The 27,454-nt window shown below is 49.6% G+C and overlaps 1 protein-coding gene across 1 annotated transcript; it reads right to left on the bottom strand.

The window, feature by feature from the left end:
• On the bottom strand, positions 1-26,441 carry ACP5 (acid phosphatase 5, tartrate resistant). The gene is made up of 5 exons (XM_048490672.1): positions 26,193-26,441; positions 17,836-18,090; positions 14,333-14,460; positions 3,583-3,928; positions 1-572 (listed from the first exon to the last, which is right to left on the bottom strand). Exons 2-5 carry the CDS (start codon positions 18,085-18,087, stop codon positions 330-332), a joined length of 969 nt encoding a protein of 322 aa, XP_048346629.1. The 5' UTR covers positions 18,088-18,090; positions 26,193-26,441; the 3' UTR covers positions 1-329.
• Positions 26,442-27,454: the final 1,013 nt, after the last annotated feature.

Raw genomic sequence — 27,454 nt, 5'->3', positions numbered from 1 at the left:
AGATCAGAGTGCACCTGCTCTTAGCCACTGCTCTTAGCCACTACACCACTGCTGCTCCCCTCTTGACATGTTGTGACCCATGGTGGGGGGAGGAGATGACAGGGGTTCAAAGGAAGCTTGCATTTGAGGTGACAGCAGCGGTGTGGCAACATGGACCTGCAGCTGATTTGTATGCTGTGGCATTGTGTGGGGAAACGCCCCCCTCAAAGACAGGCGACCAGAGTTCTCTCAAGCTAGTCCCATTCCCGGGCCAGGTGGAAAGAGCAAACTGTGCCGCGGGGCCAGTGACGCCCTTGTCTTTGAGTCCGGGTAGCAGAGGCTGTCCCACCTCAGTGCAGTCTCCTCCGGGGCAACGAGGTCTTGTAGAGTGACCTGCGTTTGCTGTCAAGGTAGGTAACGCTCATCTCTTTGCCATCAATCTTGATGTAGGCAAATCCTCCCAGAGAAGAAGTCTGGCCGTAGAAGAAACGCAGGTAACCGGCAGGGACCGAAGGGAGATTTTTCGTGGAGTTATCCATGAAATTGCCTGCTCCGCTTAGCACGTAGCCCACTCCGGCTTTGTCCTCCAAGTACTAGCGGGGAAGAGAGAGAGAGGTGTAGGGGTGAGCCCGCGAACCCAGCAGAACCGTAGAGAGAGCGCCTGGAATGCCGGTGCCAGCTACGGCCTTCTGGGCGCACACGCTCCCCCAACCCCCGTTCCCCCGTGAGTCACAGGTCATGAACTACCTGACTCGCGGTCACCAGGTGTCCCAGACAAAGGGACAAAAGGGCTCTCGCCCTCAGGTGGGGATTAGACCCAGACGCGGACGCTTCCTCCTGCACGTTGCAGCCCGATGAGATCATGCATCACATGATGATCTCCCGCTCTCCCGATCTCTCGCTCTCCCGTCCATCCGACCCCTTTGCACGCCCACAATGAAACCCCAATAAAAGGTGTCGGGGGCTAGCGCACGGCAGAGTTGCTAGGATCACGGAGTCCCGCGCTTCCTGCTGCTGGCTCTCTCCACCAGATGATATCTCCGCGTCTCGCCTCTTCCTTGCGACCTCGCGGGCACGACTTCAAGTGGGACAAGTTTAGTGGCAGCAGGTTCACCCCCATCCCATCCCCCACAGCAATCCAGCTCACACCACTCTGCGGGCGAGCATCACGGGTTGCTATTTATTATCTGTCAGTGCCAATAAAAGTTGATGATGATGACATCGTGGGTTGGCAGATGTGGGCTTGAGAAGCACAAATCCAACCCCCAGTTCCTTCGGAAAACCCCTGTGTAAGTGATGGGAACTTGGACTTGCTTCCTCTTCGTTTTCCATTTGTGAAGCCCACCCCATAAATGTTCTTACAAGAACTTTAAGTGGAGGGGGAAGAAAACACTCTAAAGGTCTGGTAGGAAGAGAGGGCTGTGAAGGTTCACAGCTGGGGGCCATAAGGGCAAGACAAGCAATGCAACCCCAAACAGTTTTGGGCAAATGATACTCGTACTAGGCCAAGTATTGTCTAGACCAGGGGTAGGGAACCTGCGGCTCCGGAGTCGCATGTAGCTCTTTCAGCCTTATACTGTGGCTCGACATGGCCTGGAGGTCAGAGGGTAGCGTGGGCGTGTCCCTCCAGCCCTCTAGAGTAACGCTGGAAGGAAAGGTGAGTTGAGGGGCCGAGCCAGAGGTGGCTCCGTGCGTGAGGGCACCACTTTTCACGTCCCCTCCACTTACCTCTCCTTCCAGCGCTGCTCTGGAGGGCTGGAGGGACATGCCCATGCTACCCTCCAACCCCAGGAGGTCGGAGGGTAGCATGGGCGTGTCCCTCCAGAGCAGCCGCCATCCCCCCTCGGCTATCCCTGCAGCTGCCATCCCCCCTCTGCCCCACAGAGCAGGCGGCTGCCTGCTTCGTGGAGCAGAGGGGGTTTCCCTGCTCGGCGCCGCTGCCTCCCACAGCGTGAGAGGCGGCGGCACTGGGCAAGCCACAGACGCCATCCCCCTGTGCCCCACAGCACAGGCAACTGCCTGCTCCGTTGGGCAGAGGGGGTTTCCCTGCCTGGTGCCTCCGCCCCGCAGTGCTGGAAGGAAAGGTGAGTAGAGGGGCCGAACCAGAGGCGGCTCCGTAGATCTTCAGAGCTGTGGAAAATGGGTCCAAATGGCTCTTTGGGTGCTAAAGGTTGCTGACCCCTGGTCTAGACCAGTGGTTCTCAGCCTGTGGGTCACGACCCCTTTGGGGGTCGAACAACCCTTTCACAGAGGTCACCTGAGACCATCAGAAAACACATATTTCCAATGGTCTTAGGAACCAAGACCAATAATTTTATGGTTGGGGGTCACCACCACATGAGGAACTGTATTAAAGGGTCGCGGCATTAGGAAGGTTGAGAACCACTGGTCTAGACAATAAATGGCAGAGGACTTCCCTTGTGTGGTTGAAAGAAGGAGAGTTGGAGGAGAGGTGGCAAGTAGGCAGATGAGATAGCATCTGGACATGCCTGATCTCATCAGACCTCAGAAGCTCAGCAGGATCGGACCTGACTACTACTTAGAGGAGAGATCACTAATGAAATCTAGGGTTGTCGTTCAGAGGCAGGCAATGAACCGTTGTTCACTTTGTGCCTTGAAAATCCTATCGGTTCACCATAAGTCATCTGTGACTTGACAGTCCTTTCCATGGATAACCCATGTCATGATATAAAAAAAAGAAAGGTTCACAAAAGGGTCATCTTCTAATTAGCAGAGGTTTGCCAACAGCAAGGCCGGAGACAGTAAGTCTAGGGCAGAGGTCTGCAACCTGCGGGTCTCCAGAAGTTCAAGGACTACAAATCCCATCAGCCCCTGCCAGCATGGCCAATTGCAGGTTGCAGACCCCTGCAAAGGAGCAACAGTTGACCTTTAACATGATTGGTGAGTTCAACTGTGACACTAGACCAATGAGAGGCTGTTGCTGGGGCAGGAGGAAAAGTATCTGGTTGGATGTATAAGAACCATTGCATTGTGTATGCTAAGTTCTGAGTCTGAGTTCAGAGTTCTGTGTGTGTTCAACTTTGTTCTTGCTGAAGAGTTCTGTATAGCCTTACAGTCTTGTATAGCATAGGCTTGTGTAACCTTGCAACTGCTAAAGTAAAAACCTTCCTTTGGAAAGAACATCTTGCGTGGAGAGTATTCTTTTCCAAGCATGGTAGGAGGCTGCAGTGAGTGCAAGAAGATTACTAGACCTTCTCATCTTACCAGAGTAGCTCCGCTTTAAACTCTGTTGATAACCCAGACTAGCCCAGTCTCATCAGATCTCAGAAGCTAACCAACCCTGGTTAATATTTCGGTGGGTTGCTCCAGAGAGGCAGGCAATGGCAAACTGCTTCTGTTTGTCTCTTGCCTTGAAAGCCGTATGGGGTCACCATAAGTTAGCTGTGACCTTCCATACCCCCCCCCCCCCAAATCTGGCGGAGGATGAGATGTGGCAGTTCCTTGTCTCAGTCATACTGTGGTCCAGACTTGAGACTGATTCATTCTACCACATGCTGCATTCTTGGTACAGAAAGCATGCAACAGCAAAAGCAGTCAGCAGGAGGTAGAGGAGTGGGGGAGTGTCCATCTTTCTTTGCTTACCTGCAGGTTGTGATCGTGGCCACACAAGTAGGCTGTGGCCTTGTATTGCTGCAGCAGTGGTTGGAGTAGCTTGACCAAACATGTGGTCGGGCCATGTCTCCCCACAGACCATACCGGGTAGTGCCCGGCAACCAGCAGATAATCGTCCTTGGACTTGGCCATCTGCTTGCGCAGCCAGGACAGCTGACTACGGGCCACTCCCGCATCCTGGGGGCCTAGCGGCTGCTCACTTTGGAAGTCATTGGAATTGCCACAGATAGTCACCGTGTCGATCATGAGGATGGCGACAGTAGCATCGCTGCCGGGCACCTTGAACCTCAGCTTGTAGTAGTATTTGGGGAAACGCCTGGAAGGACGACAAAGGAAGGAATAGTCAAAGGTAGAATGGGGGAACAGTCAAGAGGACACAACGGAAAGGCTTCCACCTCCCCAAACATCTGGCAGAATGCATCCGCCGCCACAGGGCAGGGGGCTTAATCTGTCTGGCGCATGGAAAGAAGAGGAAAGGATGCCGGAGGAAGGAAGGAAGGAAGGAAGGAAGGAAGGAAGGAAGGAAGGAAGGAAGGAAGGAGGAAGGAAGGAAGGAAGGAAGGAAGGAAGGAAGGAAGGAAGGAAGGAAGGAAGGAAGGAAGGAAGGAAGGAAGGAAGGAAGGAAGGAAGGAAGGAAGGAGGGGGCGGGGAAGGAGGCGCGCTCGCTGCATCCCAAGTGCAACTTGCCGTCGTTGACATCACCGCCGCTGTCTATCCCGCCCGCTTGGCTGAAGGCAGGGCTTGGGGAGGACAGGGGCGGGGCCAAATGGCTCTTTGGGTGCTAAAGGTTGCTGACCCCTGATTTAAGATGTTTACTGCTTTCCCACATGACTGAAAGTAGACTAATGCGAAGAAGAGGAAGAGGAAGAGTTTGGATTTATATCCCCCCTTTCTCTCCTGCAGGAGACTCAAAGGGGCTTACAGTCTCCTTGCCCTTCCCCCCTCACAACAAACACCCTGTGAGGTAGGTGGGGCTGAGAGAGCTCCGAGAAGCTGTGACTAGCCCAAGGTCACCCAGCCGGCGTGTGTGGGAGTGTACAGGCTAATCTGAATTCCCCAGATAAGCCTCCACAGCTCAGACGGCAGAGCTGGGAATCAAACCCGGTTCCTCCAGATTAGATACACGAGCTCTTAACCTCCTACGCCACTGCTGCTCCAGAAGACCCATGAGGCATTTCCTGACTTTTTAATTTATCAATTGAGGGGAGGAGTTATGGCTCAGTGGCAGAGCCTCGGCATGCGGAAGGTCCCCAGTTCAATCCCTGGCATCTCCATTTTGAAAGGACCAGGCAGTTGGAGATGCAAAAGACCTCTGTCTGTGGAGGACAGCAGTGGGCCAGAAAGGGCTGAGGAGCTTGACAGAGGGCTTTTCTCAAAGCCACATCTTTTAAACAGTGTATTTTAAACAGGGGGTTTCTCTTTTTTTCTTCCTTTAACTTAGGGCCAAGATTGCAGCCGCTGAAGGTGGGCTCTCACATTTGTAAATCTTTTTCTGAAGAAGTGCTGAAGGTGGGGCTTCACATTTTTTTAAATCTTTTCAGTTAGTCTCTGAACCAGCAGGAGAAGAGGAGCAGTGGAGGACAAGCAGGGCCAGAAAGGGGCTGAGGATTTTGACAGGGAGTATTTTTCTCAAAGCCACATCTTTAAACAGTGCATTTTAAACAGGGGGTTTCTCCTTTTTTCCTCCTCCTTGTCCTAGGGTCAGCCATCGGTGGAAGCTGCTGAATGCGGGTGCTCTCTCACATTTGTAAATCTTTCAGTTAGTGCTGAAGGGTGGGCTTCTCACATTTTTAAATCTTTTTCAGCTAGTCTCTGGAACCAAGTAGAGAAGAGGAGCAGTGGAGGACAGCAGTGGGGCCAGAAAGGGCTGAGGAGTTGGACAGAGGCTTTTCTCAAAGCCATCTTTTAAACAGTGTATTTTAAACAGGGGGTTTCTCTTTTTTTTCTCTCCCTGTCCTAGGGCTGCTGATTGGTGGAAGCTGCTGAAGGGTAGCTTCTCACATTTGTAAATCTTTCAGTTAGTGCTGAAGGGTGGGCTTCTACATTTTTGCAGTCTTTCAGTTAGTCTCTGAACTGGAAAGGCAGGAAGAGGAGCAGTGGAGGACAGCAGTGGCCAGAAAGGGCTGAGGAGTTTCAGAGGGCTTTTCAAAGCCACATCTTTTAAAACAAGCGGCATTTAAACAGGGGGTTTCTTTTTTTCTCCTTGTCCTAGAGCTGATTGGTGGAAGGTTGCTGAAGGGTGGGGCTTCAAGACGGTAAATCTTTTTCAGTTAGGTGCTGAAGGGGTGGGCTTCTACATTTTGCAAACTTTTCAGTTAGTCTCTAAACCAGCAGAGAAGAGGAGCGGAGACAGCAGCCAGAAAGGGCTGAGGAGTTGACAGAGGGCTTTTCAAAGCCACATCTTTTAAACAGTGCATTTTAAACAGGGGTTTCTTTTTTTCTCCTTTGTCCTAGGCTGCTGATTGGTGGCAGCCGCTGAAGGGCGGGGGCTTCACATTTGTAAATCTTTCAAAGTTAGTGCCAGCGGGTGGGGCTTCCTGCATTTTAAATCTTTTCAGTTAGTCTCTGGAACCAGCAGGAGAAGAGGAGCAGTGGAGGACAGCAGGGCCAGAAAGGCCGAGATGATGGTATGGCTTTTCTCTCAAAGCCACATCTTTAAACAGTGTATTTTAAACAGGGGTTTCTTCTTTTTTTCTCCTGGTCCTAGGGTTGCTGATTGGTGGAAGCCGCTGTGCTGGTGGGCTTCTCACATTTGTAAATCTTTTTCAGTTAGCGCTGAAGGGGTGGGGCTTCTCAACATTTTTAAATCTTTCAGTTGGCCCGGAACCAGCAGAGAAGAGTGGAGCAGTGGAGGACAGTGAAAATAGAAAGGCTGAGGAGTTTTGACAGAGGGCTTTTCTCAAAGCCACATCTTTTAAACAGTGCATTTTAAACAGGGGTTTCTTTCTTTTTTTCTCCTTGTCCACGAGGGCTGCTGATTGCGGAAGGTTGAAGGGTGGGGCTTCTCACATTTTTGCAAATCTTTCAGTTAGTGCTGGGCTTCACATTTTAAATCTTTTCAGTTAGTCTCTGGAACCAGCAGAGAAGAGGGAGCAGTGGAGGACAGCAGTGGGCCGAAGCTGAGGAGCTTCTTGACAGGCGGGCTTTTTTCTCAAAAGCCACATCTTTTAAAACAGTGTGACGTAAACAGGGTTTCTTTTTCTCCTGTCCTGGCTGCCGATTACTTGCGGAAGCTGCCATGTGGTGGGCTTCTCACATTTGTAAATCTTTTTCAGTTAGTGCTGAAGGGTGGGGCTTCTCACATTTTTAAATCTTTTTCAGTTAGTCTCTGGAATTAGCTGGCGCTGCGCCTAACGCGGGCGCGCGCAGGTGTTTTACTTCAAATAAAAACATATTTTATGATAGTAGAAGCTGCAAGGAAACCTTAACAGGGAGGCACTCCACTTAAAATTAGTATTTGAATATCTAAAACAAAATTAGATATGAAGACAGGAAGCCAGCAGGGGGATGGGGGCTTTCCAGCGTTTTGCACTGAGTGTCGCATGTATGACCATCTGCCACCAGGGCAGAAGTCGTGGGTGTGCCCTCGCTGCAACGAGTTCCCTGGCAATCAAGGAACATGTGCTGCCTCTTGAAGCCAAGGTGGCAGACCTGGAGAAGCTGAGAGAGGCAGAGAGGGCTAACAAACGCAGGCTTTCGGGGACCTAGCAGCCAGGTCCCACTCTGCTGTGACATCTCTTCAGATGTCATGGAGAATGAGAGTCTGGGCGACGGAGGGTGCCAGTCGGAGGTGGTGGAAGATGCTCCCTTAGATGGGACCCCTTCCGTAGCTGGTGGTCAGATATTCTCTCGCACTGAGGATACCCCTCGGGGAGGTGGGGGGCCCTTTGTAGCGGGTGATTCGATCATTAGGAATAATATAGAGAGCTGGGTTTGTGACAGTACGTGATGACCGCGATGGTGACTTGCCTGCCTGGTGCTGGCGGCTATGGATGTCACGCTTCGTTTAGATAGGCTGTTAGACAGCGCTGGGGTGGAGTCAGCAGTTGTGGTCCACATTGGTACCAATGACATTGGGAAATGTAGCCGGGAGGTTCTGGAAGCTAAATTTAGGCTGCTAGGAAAAAGGTTAAAAATCCAGGGACTCTGGCTGTGGCATTCCTCCTCAAATGCTACCTGTTCCACGCCGCAGGGAGAGCTAGGCAAGCTGGAGACACAGGGTCTCAACGCGTGGATGAGAAGGTGGTGTAAGGCAGAGGGTTTCCAGCTTTGTTAGGAACTGGGGAACCTTTTGGGATAAGGCAGGCCTGTACAAAAGGGACGGGCTTCATCTTAACCAAAGAGGAACCAGGCTGCTGGCGCTCAACACAGGTGGCAGAACAGCTTTTAAACCGATCCTTGGGGGAAAGCCGGACAGGAGCTGAGAGGTGACTTCGGTTCGGAATACAGAGTCCATGGGGATGCAGACACAGAGAGAGGTTTTTTCAAATCAACCACATACAAGTTTGGTGAGCATAGCGCAATGTGATAAGTGATAGTGTCTCCAAAAGGCTAGAGGGCAAAACATTACAAATCCTTACAGGTTATGACACAGAGACAGAGTATGGCGTCTCTATGCTAATAGTAGAAGCATTCGACCTAAAATGGGGGAGCTGGAGTACAGAGTTTTGAAGGAGGACATTGATATAGTGGGAATCACAGAGACATGGTGGAATGAGGAGAACCAGTGGGATGCTGTTATCCCAGGTTACAGGCTCTACAGGAAGGATAGGACAGGGCGTATTGGGGGTGGGGTGGCCCTCTACATCAAAGAGAGCATAGTGTCACATAAAATAGACAATGCAGGGGGAGCTGATTCCTCTACAGAAGCACTGTGGATATCAATACCAGGGGTGAAGCAAAGTTTAACATTAGGAATATATTATCGTCCCCCTGACCAAAGTGCACAAGAGGATTCTGAGATGGAAAAAGAAATTAGAGAGGCCAACAAAAGCAAAAATGTCGTGGTAATGGGCGATTTTAACTATCCCCACATAAACTGGAAAAATGCATGTTCAGGTCATAGTAAGGAGAGAACATTCCTGGATATGCTAAATGACTGTGGCTTAGAGCAGATGGTTGTAGAACCAACCAGGGGAGATGTGATCCTAGATCTAATTCTATGTGGGACCCAGGACCTGGTGCGGGAAGTCAGTGTTGTTGAGCCGATAGGGAACAGCGACCACAATGCTGTCAGATTCAGTATCTCTGCATGCGAACAAGTGACAACTACTAATGTAGTTACATTTGCCTTCAGAAAGGGAAATTTCTCAAAGATGAGGGGGATAGTGCGCAGGAAGCTGAAAGGGAAAATCAAGAGAGTCAAAAATGTCCAAGGTGCTTGGAGGTTATTTAAAAACACAGTCTTAAAAGCTCAGCTGGAATGTGTTCCGCAGGTTAGGAAAGGCAGCGCCCAGTCCAAAAGAAAGCCACCATGGTTAACAAGGGAGGTTGAGGTAATTATTAGGAAAAAAAAGATGTCTTTTAGAAAATGGAAGTCCAACTTAACTGATGAAGAATACCAGAGAGAACACAAATGGTGGCAAAAGAGAAGCAAGTTAGCTGTAAGGGAGGCAAAAAAGGATTATGAGGAACGCATGGCTGCGAACATCAAGACTAGCAACAAACAGTTCTTCAAGTACATCAAAAGCAGGAAGCCAGCTAGGGAAGCGGTAGGTCCGTTAGGCTTGATGAAGAAGGAACAAAAGGTGTGTGCTAAAAGGTGACAGGGAGATTGCAAGAGAAGCTGCGGAACAGAATTCAGCATCTGTCTTCACCCAAGAGGAGGTGAGGAAAATTCCTGCACCTGAACCAAAACTTCTTGGGAGGTGAATCCGAGGAACTAGCGAAGATAGTGGTAGACAAGGAAGAAGTTCTAGCAGCCATTGATAAACTAAATGCTACCAAATCCCCTGGCCCAGATTGCATTCATCCAAGAGTTCTTAAAGAGCTCAAGCATGAAATTGCTGATGTTCTCACATTAATATGCAACTTATCCCTGAAATCAGGCTCCATCCCTGAAGACTGGAAGATGGCCATGTCACACCAATCTTTAAGAAAGGGTCTAGGGGGGACCCGGGAAATTACAGGCCAGTCAGTTTGACATCTGTTCCTGGTAAATTAGTAGAATCTATCATTAAAGATAAAATTATTAAACATGTAGAAAAGCAAGACCTGCTGAGGAAGAGTCAGCATGGCTTTTGTAGAACAAGTCCTGTCTTTCAAACTTACTAGAGTTCTTTTGAGGGTGTAAACAGACATGTGGATAAGGGGGAACCAGTGGACATTGTCACCACTTGGATTTTAAAGGCTTTTGACAAAGTTCCTCACCAGAGACTGTTGAGAAAACTCAGCAATGAAGGAATAAGAGGGGAAGTCCTCCTATGGATTAAAAACTGGTTCAGGAACAGGAAACAAAGGGTGGGTATAAATGGGAAGTTCTCACAATGGAGAGATGTAGGGAGTGGTGTCCCCCAAGGATCCCCTTTAGGACCAGTGCTCTTTAACTTATTCATGGCTTCTGACCTGGAAGTAGGGGTGGGTAGTGTGAGTGGCCAAAGTTTGCAGATGATACCAAATTATGTGTAGGGTGGTAAGAACCACATGAAAGTTATAGCGAAGAGCTCCAAGCGGACCTTGATAAATTGGGTGAGTGGGCTAAGAAATGGCAAATGCAGGTTCAATGTATGAGAAATGTAAAGTGATGCACGTGGGGGCAAAAAATCCAAACTTCACATACTGCGCTACAGGGGTCAGTGCTATCAGTCACAGACCAGGAAAGGGATTTAAGTCTTAGTTGATAGTTCCATGGGAATGTCAACTCAATGCATGGCAGCGGTGAAAAAGGCAAACTCTATGCTGGGGATAATTAGGAAAGGAATTGAGAATAAAACTGCAAAGATTGTCATGCCTTATATATAAAGCAGGTAGTTAGACCGCACTTGGAGTACTTGTGTTCAGTTCTGGTCGCCACATCTCAAAAAGGATATCGAAGAGATAGAAAAAGTGCAGAGAAAGGCAACCTTGAGGATGATTGAAGGATTAGAGCACCTTCCTTATGAGGAGAGGCTGCAGCGTTTGGGACTGCAGTTTGGAGAGAGAGACGTCTGAGGGGGGATATGATTGAAGTCTATAAAATTAGCCATGGGGTAGAAAATGTTGACAGAGAGAAATTTTTCTCTCTTTCTCACAATACTAGAACCAGGGGGCATTCATTGAAAATGCTGGGGGGAAGAATTAGGGACTAATAAAAGGAAACACTTCTTCACGCAACGTGTGATTGGTGTTTGGAATATGCTGCCACAGGAGGTGGTGATGGCCACTAACCTGGATAGCTTTAAAAAGGGCTTGGACAGATTTATGGAGGAGAAGTCAATCTATGGCTACCAATCTTGATCCTCCTTGATCTCAGATTGCTAATGCCTTAGCAGACCAGGTGCTCAGGAGCAGCAGCAGCAGAAGGCCATTGCTTTCACATCCTGCATGTGAGCTCCCAAAGGCACCTGGTGGGCCACTGCGAGTAGCAGAATGCTGGACTAGATGGACTCTGGTCTGATCCAGCAGGCTAGTTCTTATGTTCTTATGTTCTTATGTCTGAGACCCTGGATTGCCCACAGCCAGTCTGAATAGGCAAGAGTGATCTTGCTGGACTGAGGCTCCCACTCAGTATAGCGCAGCTTCATGCGTTTACTTGCAACTCACAGGGGGCCAGGGACGTAGGTATAAATTTTTTATGGGGGGGTTCAGGGATGGGGCCACGCCCCCACCCACCCCTGGGGCGGGGCTGTGCCTTCCCAAGCCCCGCCCCCCAGCCTCAGTGCTTATAAAAGCAGCTATCTGAGGCCAGGGACAGCAGACTCCCCTGCTCCGCCCCCCATTCCTTCTGCCGTCCCCTCCAGGCAGAGGCGTACCTGGGGAAAATAGAGCCTGGTGCAAATCTGAGTTTTGCTCACACACCCCATGGGCGGCCGCTGTGATGCTGGAATCCACCCCCAACAGCATCACTTTCAATGGTGTTTAAACTAGGGAGCCCAAATTCTCCTTTTAAATCCACCTTAAAGGGAAAATCTGGGATCCCCAGTTAAAACAACATTTAAAGTGATGCTGTTTTGGGGTGGATTATCCCCCACCCTGAAACAGCATCACTTTCAATGTTTAAACTGGGGGCCTCACATTCTCCCTTTAAATCCATGCCGAAGGGGCTGCATTTAAAAGGAGAATCTGGGGAAATTTGGGGGGTGCCTGTTGTCAGGGGTGCAATTGTTAAGCTGGCAGCACCAAACTTTCAGGGTATCTTTCAGAGACTCTCCTGATGAGACCACTCAGGTTTGGTGAAGTTTGGTTCAGGGAGTGCAAAGTTATGGACCCTCAAAGGTGTAGCAGTGGCATAGGAGGTTAAGAGCTCATGTATCTAATCTGAAGGAACCGGGTTTGATTCCCAGCTCTGCCGCCTGAGCTGTGGAGGCTTATCTGGGGAATTCAGATTAGCCTGTACACTCCCACACACCCCAGCTGGGTGACCTTGGGCGAGTCACAGCTTCTCGGAGCTCTCTCAGCCCCACATACCTCACAGGGTGTTTGTTGTGAGGGGGGAAGGGCAAGGAGATTGTAAGCCCCTTTGAGTCTCCTAGAGGAGAGAAAGGTGGGATATAAATCCAAACTCTTCTTCTTCCCACTCTTCTAACTCCGCTGTCCTATTAGCAACCAAAGCACTGAGGAGTCCATAATTGGACCCCCTGAACCAAACCTCACCAAACCTGGGTGGTATCATCAGGATTGTCTCCCAACAAATCCCTGAAATCTTGGTGCTGCTAGCCTAAAAACAGCACTCCCTGCCGGCCAAAAAGTGAAAAAACAACAAATACAAAAACCCCACAAACGGGGTGGGGGGGGGAGCTTCAGACATGAATGGCAGGGTTGAACCCGAGAAACCTCCCCCCCTTACCTATGTCCTTGCAGGGGGCCCTGACTCTGATAGGAGCAGCAGGGGGAGAGGGCTGCTTTTCCCTCCCCGCATCTAAATAAGCGGCTTTCCCACCTGAATGGGAACTCAGCCACCTTTCCTCTGCGTGGCTGGGGAGGGCGAAGACAATTTTTCAGCAGCTTGCAATAACCTTGGAACCTCAGCAGCAGTTTTTATCAGAGTTGTAGCTCCTTGCCACCGAATTAAAGTGAACAAAGGAATCAAGAGGCAAAACGCCTCACACGTGTCTCTGGTGTCATGTTTCATATGGATTTGTGCCATTGGATCTCTGGGAGATGCAGGAGCAATCTGCATCCCCTGTATTTATTGCCACGAGGTGGTCCTTTATTGTGCCTGACCCTGGCCTGGATTGTACCACTGTAAGCCCCTTTGGGGTTCCTGAAGATGGGGCAGTTCTCTGCTCCTTGGCACAGGTTCTGGTGATGCTGAAAAGGGGGCCTTTCTACCCCTACTATAGCCATGATCACACAATCCCAGGAATCCAGACCAGCAAGAAGACATGGCAGGAGCCCTCCAAAGCTCTCCCCCAATGCACAGGCACAAGGAAAATGAACTGTAAAGGTATGCTCACAACCCATGTGGGGCAACATCAACCCCCCCCCCGGCCAAGAGGAGCCCTCTGTGCCCCAAAGCATCCTTCGGCACCCTCTGCAATGCCCACCGTGTCCTTGGCAGATAAGTGCATCTCATATGAGCTTTTTCCTGAAACAAGAAAGGAAGTATAATAGCTGTTAAGTGAAAATGCCAATTACTCAACTGATGCGGCATGCTTTTGTGAGGCGGTGGGGAGGGCATTTTGATCCTTCAGCATTACTCTGATAATGAATGAAGGGGGGGGGGAGATTATAGATGTTTTAAAGTTATTTTTTAAATGTTTTATACTTTATTGTTAATAAAAATAAAAAATAACATTTACACAGTTACAATTATGATGAAAAAAATATGTGAATATTAGTTCAGCTACAGAACCGGCAGCTGTGAAATCAACCAATAATAATAAATAACTTGATAGAATAATAAGTTTTGATAATATGTTTATTGTACTAATGAGGCAGTAAACAATGTAACCATATTATTATTGTTGTTGTTGTTGTTATTGTTGTTGTTGTTGTTATTATTGACAAAAACAACGAACACATTGTATCACAACTGCCAGATCACTGGTTGGTGTTGGCCTTCTATCCGCTTCGAGTTCCACCCTGGAACTTTATCATCATCATCATCATCATCATCATCATCATCATCATCATCATCATCATCATCATCATCATCATCATCATCATCATCATCATCATCATCATCATCATCATCGGGTGCTGTGTGGTTTCCGGGCTGTATGGCCGTGTTCTAGCAGCATTCTCTCCTGACGTTTCGCCTGCATCTGTGGCTGGCATCTTCAGAGCCAGCCACAGATGCAGGCGAAACGTCAATATCGAAATATAGAACTATGACCCTTATTCAGCCCGGAAATACCCCAGTGATTCCGGACGTGAAAGCCTTCAACAATCATTATCATTATCATTATCATTAATATCATTATTATCATTAATATCATTATTATCATTATTATCATATTATCATTAATATTAATATTATCATTATTATTAATATTATTATTATTAATATCATTGTTGTTGTTGTTATTAAACATGAAACAAAGTTGTTGTTGGCTGGCAGTGTGTTCCTGTCAAGTCTTACCAACGTTTTGAGACCTTGCTGTAGGCAATCTGGGCAGAGACATTCCCCAAATGGTCGTGGTTTCCAGCGATGACATACCAGGGCACGTTGCGTAATGCGGGTGCCTGGAAGACGGTCTCAAAGGTCTCCTGAAAGGAAAAGGGGAGAACCTTTTTGTGTGTGTGTGGAAGAGAAATCGCTGCTGAGGAAAACATTAGATCTCTTGGAATACCCACTGACTCTCTTCTTAATCTCTGTGCATGAGGCCTTCTGTACAATAAAATGCAGATTGTTGGAGGCTGAAGCACAAAATCTTAACAGTGCAGCCCATACGGCTTGCTCCTCTCTGAGACTGGGGAAACCACTTAATGCAGGCCATACCACTATTTTTACCATCTCCAAAATCCAAACCAACATAGAGCTTTCTCTTGGGCCAGATTCAGTGTTATGCCGTCTGAAATTCTCTGTGGAAGATCTCAAAGTGTAGCATATTCAGATAGGCGCTGTCCCTGTAAGGCGGGCTACACTGAAACTATCCAGCATGCGCTATTTTATTGTCCTTTCTATTTAGAAATTCAAACAAAGTATCGAAGCCCTATTTTACCAAATAGCACAGGACTTTCTGATTCTGCTGAGTTGTTCCTTCTCTTGAACAATTGCAATCTTCACTCATAACAGTAGCAAAAATTTTGCAAGATGCCATGAAGCTGCATCAAGATAAGACTGGGAGATAAATTGTCGCTCACTTTCCCTTTCAGTAATTTGTGGTTATGGCTTGTTCTTAGTTTTGTTTATGGGTTGATTATGGTTGCCTGGCATTTTTTCATATCCCTATTAAGGTTTTCTTTCGTCTGAAATCTCTGCAGGGAATCCCTGAGGTGGGGCAGCTGCTAGGGCCCATAGCGGCTGGTGGGTCCCACTGCTGCTAACTCCACGTGCCAGATGCGTAGCGCCCTGGGGGCTGGGGGGCATCTTGCCCCGGGTGCACACCGGGTCCGGGGGCGTGGCAGGGGCACAGGATGCACACATGGCCCGGCCATAGTTCCCCCTCGCTCCGGCCCTGCCACCTGCGCACCTCCCCTGGAACCTGCCAGGATACCCTTCCCCACCGCTTGGCTTGAATTGCTCCAGCACCCATGTTCCATCTGCCCAACATAATTATAGAAGGGCTTGTGGGCGGCACATAGTGGTGCCTCTCCTGTGGGCAGGGCAGCAGTGCTCCCAGCTGCAAACCCTGGCTAGTGTTATTGGGAGTAGAGTTGGTAGAAGCTAGTGAACAAGGGCACAGGTGGGGTGGAGGGGGGCAGGGGGGAGAGTGGGCTCCCTGGGCTCTGTCTGCCCAGACCAGCCACACATTCTAAACCTGGAACCTGCCTGGGCAGAAACACAGTACAGCATGCTGAGAGGAGTGTGTAGTGTTGGGTGGGAGAAGGCAGCCCTCAGGTGCAATGAGGGGGGGGGGGTGCTGGGACCATGGATTGCTCATGGCTCATGGTGCAGAAATGCTGTACTGAAAAGCAAAGAAGCATATGGTCAAGTGCCAAGAGAAACGGTCTCCTCTGTACAGGGTGTACCGCCCAGGGGGACATATGGGGTCAAGGAGCAGCAGTGGCGTAGGAGGTTAAGAGCTCGTGTATCTAATCTGGAGGAACCAGGTTTGATTCCCAGCTCTGCCGCCTGAGCTGTGGAGGCTGATCTGGGGAATTCAGGTTAGCCTGTGCACTCCCACACAAGCCAGCTGGGTGACCTTGGGCTAGTCACAGCTTCTCGGAGCTCTCTCAGCCCCACCCACCTCACGGGTGTTTGTTGTGAGGGGGGAAGGGCAAGGAGATTGGCAGCCCCTTTGAGTCTCCTGCAGGAGAGAAAGGGGGGATATAAATCCAAACTCCTCCTCCTCCTCCTCTTCTTCTTCTTCTTCTTCTTCTTCTTCTTCTTCTTCTTCTTCTTCTTCTTCTTCTTCTTCTTCTTCTTCTTCTTCTTCTAAATGTCCCCAGGCAGCAGCCATTTAGTCATGTGGGGAGCGGAAAATTGCCCCCACACCCCTCCTTCCCCCCCCTCCCGGGTCCATACACTGACTTCATGGCCTGGTGCAAAAAATGTTTGGTCATGGTCGGGGAGGGGGCCACCCATACATCTGTGTGTGCATGTGTGGAAAACTCAGATTTTGCACTGGGCTACATTTTCCCCAGATACACCTCTGTCTCTGTATCAATCAACACAGTTTATACATCAGCATTTGGCCACGTCAAAAATGTAAAATGATATACTGTTTCCTGATGTGACAATATGGCGTTAATGAATCACAGGGGGGAAATACCCTATCAAACACTTGCAGACTCTTCCTCTGTTCCCAAGATAAGATGAAGGGATCGAGGGCCCATTGTTGCATTTCAAAGAGATCTGATTTAACTACTCCCAGCAGTATTGGATGGGGGTGGGGGGAGAATCTTGTTCCTTTCGAGAATAATCTTTTAGATCATGTTCTTGATTGGCTTATACTGGTGAAGGGATCAGTGTTCCAGTTTTCCATAACCATCTGGCACACGTTTTTCCAGGCTTGGCCCAGTAACACCATCAGGCCCAGTAATGGGCCAGCAACCATCCCGCTAGATCTCCTACCTGCTGCTTATGCTGATTGGAAGATGTTGTCACCTGTTTGCCACAACATCTGTCAGAGAATGTTCGAAGCTACATTTTCTTATTTTGGTTGCACACGCGTGTCATTTCTCTCGCACGTAAGCCTGAACCTTTTATTTAATCTTTTCAGTAAAGCTTGTTGCTTTTATTGATGTGCTCTACTGCATATGTGAGAGGTCAACACCAGTGGCTGTTTTGTTGTCAAACTATCAGATTTAGAAGAAGAAGAAGAAGAAGAAGAAGAAGAAGAAGAAGAAGAAGAAGAAGAAGAAGAAGAAGAAGAAGAAGAAGAAGAAGAAGAAGAAGAAGAAGAAGAAGAAGAAGAAGAAGAAGAAGAAGAAGAAGAAGAAGAAGAAGAAGAAGAAGAAGAAGAGTTTAGATTTATATCCCCCCTTTCTCTCCTGCAGGAGACTCAAAGGGGCTGACAATCTCCTTGCCCTTCCCCCCTCACAACAAACACCCGTGAGGTGGGTGGGGCTGAGAGAGCTCCGAGAAGCTGTGACTAGCCCCAGGTCACCCAGCTGGCGTGTGTGGGAGTGTACAGGCTAATCTGAATTCCCCAGATAAGCCTCCACAGCTCAGGCGGCAGAGCTGGGAATCAAACCCGGTTCCTCCAGATTAGATACACGAGCTCTTAACCTCCTACGCCACTGCTGCTCCAAAGGCCCGGGTTTGGGGACAGGGGGAACAAATCATCCTTGCAAGGGTGTGGTGGGCCAAAAAACCCCCTCATCTTTGGCAACTGGTGACAGCAATTTTTTGGCAATAGACCTCAGAGTCTCTGTTCAGGATGGTTTTGGGGGGGGGATTGAGGGGGGGTTACCTGTTCCTCCAAGTTCCATTCAGAATCAGGACGAAGGAGCCCCCTCCCCCTCCTGGATCTTTACCTGGAATCGTTTGTCGTACAGGTCATTCACTCCAGTGTAGTAGAAGTTGTCTCCGAGGGACAAGATGAACTCAGCCCCCAAGGCTGAGACTGTGGCTGCCATCTCCTCAGCAACAGCTACCTCACGGTCTGTGTGGAAGGGGGATATGGGCTTCCCTCCCCAGTCTCCCACGGCAATGAAGTGCAGCGAAGAGCGGGCATGGAGGCACGCAGGGGCTGCCAGGAGGAGCCCCAAGAGGTACAGGAAGCTCATTGTCTGAAAGGGAGCAAAGAGGAAATGGTTGTGTGGAGTTTTCGTCTGCTATAGATTTGAGTTGCACCTTAGAGGCTAACCACAAGATCTGGAGAGTTTGAGCTTTTGAGAGTCACACAGACACACAGAGTCACTGCCCCATATACTGCCTCAGACCTTTTGGTTCACTAAGAAGAAGAAGAAGAAGAAGAAGAAGAAGAAGAAGAAGAAGAAGAAGAAGAAGAAGAAGAAGAAGAAGAAGAAGAAGAAGAAGAAGAAGAAGAAGAAGAAGAAGAAGAAGAAGAGTTTAGATTTATATCCCCCCTTTCTCTCCTGCAGGAGACTCAAAGGGGCTGACAATCTCCTTGCCCTTCCCCCCTCACAACAAACACCCTGTGAGGTAGGTGGGGCTGAGAGAGCTCCGAGAAGCTGTGACTAACCCAAGATCACCCAGCTGGCGTGTGTGGGAGTGCACAGGCTAATCTGAATTCCCCTGATAAGCCTCCACAGCTCAGGCGGCAGAGCTGGAAATCAAACCTGGTTCCTCCAGATTAGATACACGAGCTCTTAACCTCCTTCGCCACTGCTGCTAAGATCAGTATTGTCTGCTCGGACTGGCAGTGACTCTCCATACCCTCAGACAAGAGGTTTTCACATCACCTCCTGCTCAGTCCTTTTAACTTTTACCTCAGGGGTTGTACCTGAGACCTTCTGCATGAAAGCAGAGGCTCTTCCACTGAGTCACGACCCCTCCAAACATGGCTGCAGGGTCATTTTCTCCATAGAAACTGACCTCGGTTGCCTGGGTTGTAATCGCAGGAAATCTCCAGTCACCACCTGGAGGCTGGGAACCCCATTACCACCAGTCCCTCCCTCTTTCTCTCTCTGCCCCCCTTTCCCCCCAGTAGTCCCCTAACTTGGCACAGACATGTTGGGGGGGGCAGAGGAATGGGTAGGGTGCCCCTTTTTCACTTAGGTGGGCTGGGATTGGTCTCCTCAAAAATATAATTTATTTATTATTTATTCATTGGTTAGGTTTATATACCGCCCTCCCCCGGAGGGCTCAGGGCGGTGAACAACATATAGAATAGAGCGCATATGTCAAACTAAAATCCGTTAAATATCAATTAATATAGGCTCTAATAAAATAAACCCCACCCCATTAAAATGCAGCATTATTAAGACCAACATAAAAGATGGCACCTACTATCAATAAGAGAGGGCCTTTCCCCACTTCTCCTGCTGCCGCCGTCGCTGCGCGCTGCTCTGAGCGCGCGGCATCCCTAGCGGGCATCTGGGCGTCCCCACGCTCTCCGCTCTGCGCGGGGTCATCCAAAGGCGCTGTTTTTGCCAGCGCCAGGGATGCCGCGCGCTGAGCGGGCGCAAGAGCGGCAGCGTCGGGGCGGCTGCGCTGTTTCCGCCCCTGACGTGGGGAGTGCAGTGGGACCCCGCGCTACTTGCGGAGAGTAGCGTGGGGCTTAAGGTAAGTGGGAAAAGGGCCAGAAACAGGTTTGAAAGCAAAAGCAGCAATTGGGGTGGGGGGAGCAAAGTTTTTTTATTCCTGGTAGCTCCAGAAATCCACATTTCAGTGCTTTATGCTTAAGTTAAGCGTCTTTGTGCAACACTGTGAAGAATACAAAGATCTAATAAGTAAATACCACTCTGAGCATCATTGTAGTAACCCCTAATTAGGGTCGCCAACCTCCAGGAGATTAGAGGAGATTGTATATATAGATTATTGTCATTATTATTGCAATTGAAACTCCTCAGTTGAATCTCTGGCCCACCAATTACTACACTGTCTCAGATTCAAGGAAATCAGATCCAAGTATGTGAATCTGACTCCTTTACATTTACCCCATCTCCCCGATTTAATTAGATTACACTACTTGTTGGACAACCCTGATCCTTCTCTCTGTATGATAGTGGCAGACTTTCTCCTGGAAATTACTAAACACCAGTAGATTTCCTTTGACCTGTATTATGTATGCTTTTTAATCCGTTTTTTATTATTGTTGTACTGTTGTCTATGCCAATAAAGGCTTGCTTCTTGCAATTGAAACTGTAAGGTTCTTGTGGACCGTGGAGCGCTTGATGCAGAGTAGGATTTGTTTTAACTTTTGGTGTGCCCGCTCAATTTCAGTCATGGGCCCTCCAGGAGGGGCCTCCAGTTCTGCAGGAATTCCAGCTTATTTTCTGACTGCGGAGATCAGTTCTCCTGGCGAAACTGGTCGAATCCCCACTTGAAATTTGCACGCAAATCCAAACCTGTTCGTTGTGAAACCGTGTCCTTTTCATCGGAGTTTCTCCCTCCCCACCGCAGCGAGCACACAGCAGACACACCCGGTTGCAGAACTCTTAGCAATCCCCACTACCAGGCGAGCTTCGGCCCACGGGTCTCCCCTGGATTGATGGCTGAAGCGTGCCTTTGGATGGGGTGGGACCTTTTCCCACTGGGCGGAAACGTGACATTGTAGGGGCCTGATCAAAAACACCCGCGTGCAAAAGTTTAACGTTTAACTGTTTAACTGTGCAAACAGTTAATCGTTACCTGTGTAAACCATGAATGATTCAAAGTTACGCGTTTGACTGTTTAATGTTTGCGTTCCCTTCTGCTGGCCGATCGCAAAAGCGGAATTGAAACCAAGGAAAGGCTGCGTGTGCATCCCAGTGCTTATTGGTTGCCCAAATTCTGCGTCACACTCCAGGGCGGGAAACAAGTCAGGGTTTCAACCCTCATCCCTCCCCTCGGATCAGCTCTGAACCATGTTAATGGGGTCTATGCCACTTGCAACCAGGTCCTGCCGGAACGCGGATTAACGGGGAGAACGAGCACCAGAAACGGAATCTGCCACGCAAGCCATGGGAAGGTCATCCCTCAAACCTGGTTAGTTTGTGTTCTGAAACCTGACTAAGACGGTAGTGGGGATTCGACCACTGGCAGCTTTAGAGGACTGTCAGGGATGGGGCCTAATTGACTGAGATTGTTCTAACACCATGCCATGGCTACATAAAATATAGGTGGCAATTTGTATCTGGGCGATTGAGATGCATTCCAGTCAACGTAACTGCTTTTAAATACATGTGTTCTGCCTGTTAAATGTGACCGCTCTGTTAATTCTTTCCTTGATCTTACTTTCCTGGTTTCAGACGCTTGGTAGATAAGTAGGCTTACCACTGACAACTTCTACTCCCGTGGGAAACGGGATTTTCCCGTTGCTGGTGTGTGTGTGTGTGTGTGTGTGTGTGTGTGTGTGTGTGTGTGTGTGTGTGTGTGTGTGTGTGTGTGTGTGTGTGTGTGTGTGTGTGTGTGTGTGTGTGTGTGTGTGTGTGTGTGTGTGTGTGGTGAACTTGGGGTGCTTAGGCTCCGATGTAACTTGTTCTCATATTCTTTGAGAAAACTGAAGGGGGGATCATTTCAGGATAAAGGGGGTTGCAAAAGCCAGGTCTGGTAGAACTGACTTCTTGCAAGTTGGGTGCTTTGTTGCCTTTCCAATAAACCCAACCATCCAGATCAGCGATTCCCAACCAGGGTTCCGTGGTACCCTGGGGTGCCGTGATTATGTCCCAGGGGTACCGGGGCAATGCTACCAGCCCCCCTCACTTTTGTGGTGTCTCCTACTGGCAAGGATATGGAGCTGGCCCAGAGGGCAGGGCCTGCCGCAAGGTCAGCAGCCATTTCCCACCCACCCCCACCGCCGTGCTTCCCTTCACCCTGGGAGGGGAAGGTGGGGGGTGGCAAGCAGGGGGACTGGAAGGGGAAGGTGGGGGGGGAGGATGGCAGGGGTACCGTGAGATATGAAGAGTGAGGTCAAGGGTACTGTGACATCGAAAAGGTTGGAAAACACTGATCCAGATCCTCTGAAGATGCCAGCCACAGATGCAGGCAAAACGTCAGGAGAAAATGCTACTGGAACACGGCCATACAACCCAGAAGACCCACAACACCCCAATCCAAAGCCTGTTTATTGTTCCAAGGATCAAGACCTAACAAGGACAGACTCGGTGGCATCCCATCCCTACTGATCTCTCCCCCCCCCGCCCCCCCCGGCTTTGCCATTATCTCCCAGAATTTCCCAGCTGCACCTCCCCCTTGCCCCATTCTTCCCATCCTATCAATGGTAGGCACAACCGAAATATTCTAAAGCAGCATAAAGAAAAAGCAGGCAAAGGTGTCAGAGCTCAAATCAACACAAAAACAGTAAAACAGCAGAGCAAAAAAAAACACATTAAGGGTCACTATCCACTCACCATAAGCCGCGGGGTCACCTCTTTAAAAGCCACGGGGGTCCTGGACTTCATTATCTCCAGCGCCACCGCGCTGCCGTTGTACTTACCTTCTCGCCTCCTGGTTGCCAAATTAGCTCCGCTAAAAGAAAGCAATCTCTTTAAAAAACTCACGCTGGGGTTGTGGGGAACTCGGCTGTTTATGCCGTTGATTCGCTGTGACGCAGCTCACGCCAATCAGGAACAGGGAGCCATCTTGTTAAGTGGGGGTGTCCCCGCTCTAAAAGTGCCAGAGGTGATGACGTGAGGACATCGCGTCGACACCCAGTCGAAAGTCACGCTTCACTTCACTTGTTCAAAGCCCGCGGCCGAAAATGGAAAATGTCGCCGTTTAATGAGAAGTACAAGATAAGCGCATAGCAGCGCAGCTGGCTTCGCTTTCACTTCCAAACACTGCTGATGACTTGTCTCCACAGAAAGCAGCCAACGATGCATTGCTGACGCCAGCATGCCGACGCCTTAATAGAGGGCTGTTAGCTTCTGATGATCGCTCGCACTCACGCCGCGGCGAACCTTATCATAAACAACTCCTTTCCCAGCCAATCACACTGGAGACCCACCGCTGACCGGGCCACTTTCACGTAACTCATGACACAATAACGCTCGACGGCCAATCGAGCGCCCATTCCTCATTGGTAACGAACTCCCCGCCTTTGCTGCCCGCCGTTATTTCAAGAATTGCAAACGCGGTGGGGAATAAATGTCTCCTCGCGGGTCAGAAGCCACGGAGGCTTTCATTGCACGAAAGGGCCAAGCAGCAGTTTAGTGAGGTAAGTGGGTAGTGGCCCTAAGTGAATCAAATAGCTGAGCCAGATGAAATAATTAAAACAAGCTCATGATACAAAGTACAAAGATAAAAAAATATATATAACAAGTGTAACCCCCATGCTCAGAATGGGTTGACCAGTAAGGGGTGGAGACTCAAAGCAGCAAGAGGCTGCTGCAGACCTCATGTAGTTGGAGGAGACAAGGCTACCAGACTCGGACCTTGGTTGTATAAGCCCTTAACACCTTGTTAAGGTAACTGCAATATTGTTGGGAACTACTGGGAAGGTAGTTGTTTATTTTTTGCTATGTTGTAAATGTTGGAGTTTATTGTTTCAGGGTTTCTTTTTGTGGTTGTAATGGGTGAGAGTTCTCCTGGAAACCTTCATCATGTTGAATCCTGTTCATCAAGCCCTTGGATTCTTCAGGAGCCAACCCTCTTGCAAAGAAGAATTGGACTTGGCAGTATCAGTAGACTGTAAATATAAGGACTTGAAAATGCAACCTGAACAGGACCTTGAAGTGTGATGTTAAATGTTGATGTTTGATGTTATATGTTAAGAAAGTAAACCATATTGTTTTTAAAAATTTGTTGTTGCAAACTCTTTCCCTGTTCTGCCCTACAGAACCCACAAGCTGAGGTTACACAAGCAACAGCACATGGGCCTGTAATTTGCTGCAATACCTGGGGAGACAACAGCATCTTCACCTGCCCCTTGAAGTTCTCCAAGCCTGCTCCAGGCAAGCAACTGGCCAGATGGCCTTGTCACTGCGCGGAGGTTCCCAGCTGTGGGTCCCAACTCACAAGTGAAAGTCCCAGGCATTTGCAGTTTTATTGACAGGCATGTGCTGTTCCCCCCCCCCCCCCGCAAGAGTGTCTTTATACCAAGCAAATGTGGACTTGTGAGTCACCCAGTGGCGGAGCTTCCAGGGGAAGGGGGGCGTACCACGCACGGGGCGCACGGCTTTGGGTTACGTGGGGGAGGCAGAAAATTCCCCCTGCGCCCCCCCCATGGCGCTCTTCCCCACGGCGCCCCCCCCCCACTTACTTTAGCAAACCGAGGAGGCTGGAGAACAGGCCTGCCTGTTCCCTTCTAGGCTGCAAACAACCTGGTGGGAACTACATTTCCCAGGGGCTCCCATAAGGTCGTTTGCAGCTTGGAACAGAGGCAGGCCTGTTCTCCAGCCTGCCCGGTTCGCTAAAATAAGTGTGTGTGTGTGCACTGTGGAAAGAGGGTGCCACGGGGGGGGGGGGGGGCGCTGCAGTGGGGGGCACGAAATAGCCAGAGTGCGCACCGGGCACGCTCTGGCCCAGCTACGCCTCTGGAGTCACCGTACCAAAAAGGTTGGGAACTGTTCATCTACCTTGGGATGTTCCTGTGGGGCCTCCACCCAGGGATTCACATGTGGGGCCTCTCACCCAGGGAGCAGCAGTGGCGTAGGAGGTTAAGAGCTCGTGTATCTAATCTGGAGGAACCGGGTTTGATTCCCAGCTCTGCCCCCTGAGCTGTGAAGGCTGATCTGGGGAATTCAGATTAGCCTGTGCACTCCCACACACACCAGCTGGGTGACCTTGGGCTAGTCACAGCTTCTTGGAGCTCCCTCAGCCCCACCGACCTCACAGGGTGTTTGTTGTGAGGGGGGAAGGGCAAGGAGATTGTAAGCCCCTTTGAGTCTCCTGCAGGAGACTCAAAGGGGGGATATAAATCCAAACTCTTCTTCTTCTTGCCTTAATTAGGGGAGGCAAAGAAAGCAGAACCTGTGACGGGCAGCAGGGAGGTCGGGAGGCAGACTACCCTCCAAAGGCCCCGGCCTCAGGCGGTTGAGGGCTTCAAACGTCAAATGCAGCACTTTGAACTGGGTGCTGCAACTAGTGAGAAGCCCTTGCGACTGCCTGGAGGATGCTAAAAGAAACACCAGTCAGACATCCGGATGCTCTATTCTGCCCCAATGGCAGTTTCCAAACAGTCTGCAAAGGCAGCCCTGGGTAAAGTCCGGAGGTGGTCAATACACTGAGAGCTCTGACCAAATTTCATTACAAGGAAAACTGATTGGAAGGAAATCCTACTGAATGTAGTAAGACCTGTGTCCACCCGGGAGGGATTCAACTGCAGGGGACCCCCTCTGCCCCTCTGTCTGGTTTCACTGCTATTTGATTTCAAACTTTGAGCTTTTATATCACTTACAGGGCAGTTCAAAAGCAGAGTCCCACCCTTCTAGGTCAATTGAAGGGGCTGGGCTGAGAAGAGTACAGCTCTGCCGGTGAAGGAATTCTTGCTGTCTGTCGGAGCGTACCGCCCAGGGGGACATATAGGGTCAAACGTCCCCGCGCTGCAGCCATTTAGTCATGTGGGGAGCAGAAAATCACCCCCACGCCCCTCCTCCTTCCCCCCAGGTCCACATACTGACTTCAAGATCTGGTGCAAAAAAAAAGTTGTTTGGTCGTGGTGGGGGAGAGAGGGCCCCCCATATGGGGGTCCCCCTCAAATTTTGCATTTTCCCTAGATACGCCTCTGCTGCCCATAGTCTTCTTTCTTCTGTTGATATCCCTCTACACTTTTATACCCTCTCTAATATATGTTTGATGTTTTAGCCTGTCTTACACAGAATGAAACACCAAAACGAACCATCCCATTATAGGACTTCGTCTCAGGTGCTACCTCAAAGTCTGGGAAAGGTCACCAAGTCACCTGCGCTCACTTTTTCCTCAAGGAAAGCTTGGAGGCTTTCAATCAGGAAAGAGACAAGAAAAAATAGTTTCCGAGGGTTGCCATGTCGGTCTGCAGCAGAAAAGCTGGGTTCGAGTCTGGCAGCCCCTGAGAGTCCAGCAATTGTTTGGGATCTGAGCTCCTGAGGGTCAAAACTCCCTTGATTATCTGTCAAAGGGTTTATCTAGAAAACTCATGCCACCCCCACCCCCACCCAAATTTTGTAGGTCTCTCAAGGTGCTACTGGACTCAGATCTAGCTGAAAAGAAAAAGAATCACAACCCAAAAGACAGGTGATTGGAAGGAAAACTGTCCGTCGGGGATGTGGGGCAGGGCTGCTATTTCGGAGAAGAAATTGCAGGTTACCTGTTCTCTTTCATCGACCTTCTGAACAAAAACTTGATGCGCCGCTCAGAACCTCTCTGGGTGTTCTCCTGCGAGTAGCTGAAACACGTCTGCTTTGACGGGAAACATTTTTATCAGGCAGTGACTAGGGGTGGGGGTCGGGGGGGGGACTGGCTAGTTCCCTACTTTACTAGTCAGGGGAGCGTGATGGAGAAACAGCTGCCTGATGAGCAACCGTTCCATCTCTCCCCCACCCCACAGCCATGTGATACTTCCTGCTCCTAGAAGAAGTCACTCTTTAACCTACCTTCACTCCAAAGCTAATAAGGGAAGGGAACCAGCAAGCACCCGGGCCCTTAACCCTTTCTCTGCCACTCAGGCAGTAGCTGTCTCAGTCTACTTGGAAAGCACAACTGTGGAATGTGAATCCTTGGGTGGAGGCCCCACAGGAACATCCCAAGCAGGTGAGCAAATCTACCCCCAAACCCTGGATCAACACTGAAACAAAACCCTCTGTCAACATCAGAGAAGGCCCATTAAGGGAGGCTTACCACTGGCTATGTTAAGAGATAGCACACTTCTGAACCGCAGAGCTTGTGACTAAGAACGGGGCAAATGAGGTAACTCTGACTGATAGGCCTTGACTCTGAATTCCCAGTGATCTCTGGCCGGCTGCGTCTCTGGACTTACCCAACAAGACTATTTTTATGCTTTTTGGAGTTGGTGAATGACGGAAACAGTAAGAACGTTGAGCTCTCAGGCTCCAAACACAGACGAAAATGCAAAAAGGGGACCTTTTTCGACAATGGCAAATAGGTGTATTGTCGAAGGCTTTCACAGCCAGAATCACTGGGGTGATGTGTGGTTTCCGGGCTGTATGGCTGTGTTAGGAGAGCATGCTGCTAGGACACAGCCATACAGCCCGGAAACCACACAGCACCCCAGTGATTCCAGCCGTGAAAGCCTTTGACAATACAAGGTATTGTCAAAGTTTTCACGGCTGGAATAATTGGAGTGTTGTGGGTTTTCCAGGCTGTATGGCCATGTTCCAGTAGCATTTTCTCCTGACGTTTTGCCTGTATCCATGGCTGACATCTTCAGAGGATCCTCTGAAGATGCCAGCCTCAGATGCAGGCGAAACGTCAGGAGAAAATGCTACTGGAACACGGCCATTCAGCCCGGAAAACCCACAACACTCCAATGGCAAATACCCTCACATATCGGTATGAAATGTTGCACATCTTCTAACATGGCAGCAGGACAGCAACCTTCCCAATATACTA

Source organism: Sphaerodactylus townsendi, linkage group LG03 (genome assembly GCF_021028975.2).
Source record: "Sphaerodactylus townsendi isolate TG3544 linkage group LG03, MPM_Stown_v2.3, whole genome shotgun sequence".
Taxonomy (NCBI): Eukaryota; Metazoa; Chordata; class Lepidosauria; order Squamata; family Sphaerodactylidae; genus Sphaerodactylus; species Sphaerodactylus townsendi.
The sequence above is the reverse complement of the archived record's forward strand: the minus strand, read 5'-3'. Positions and strand labels throughout refer to the sequence as shown.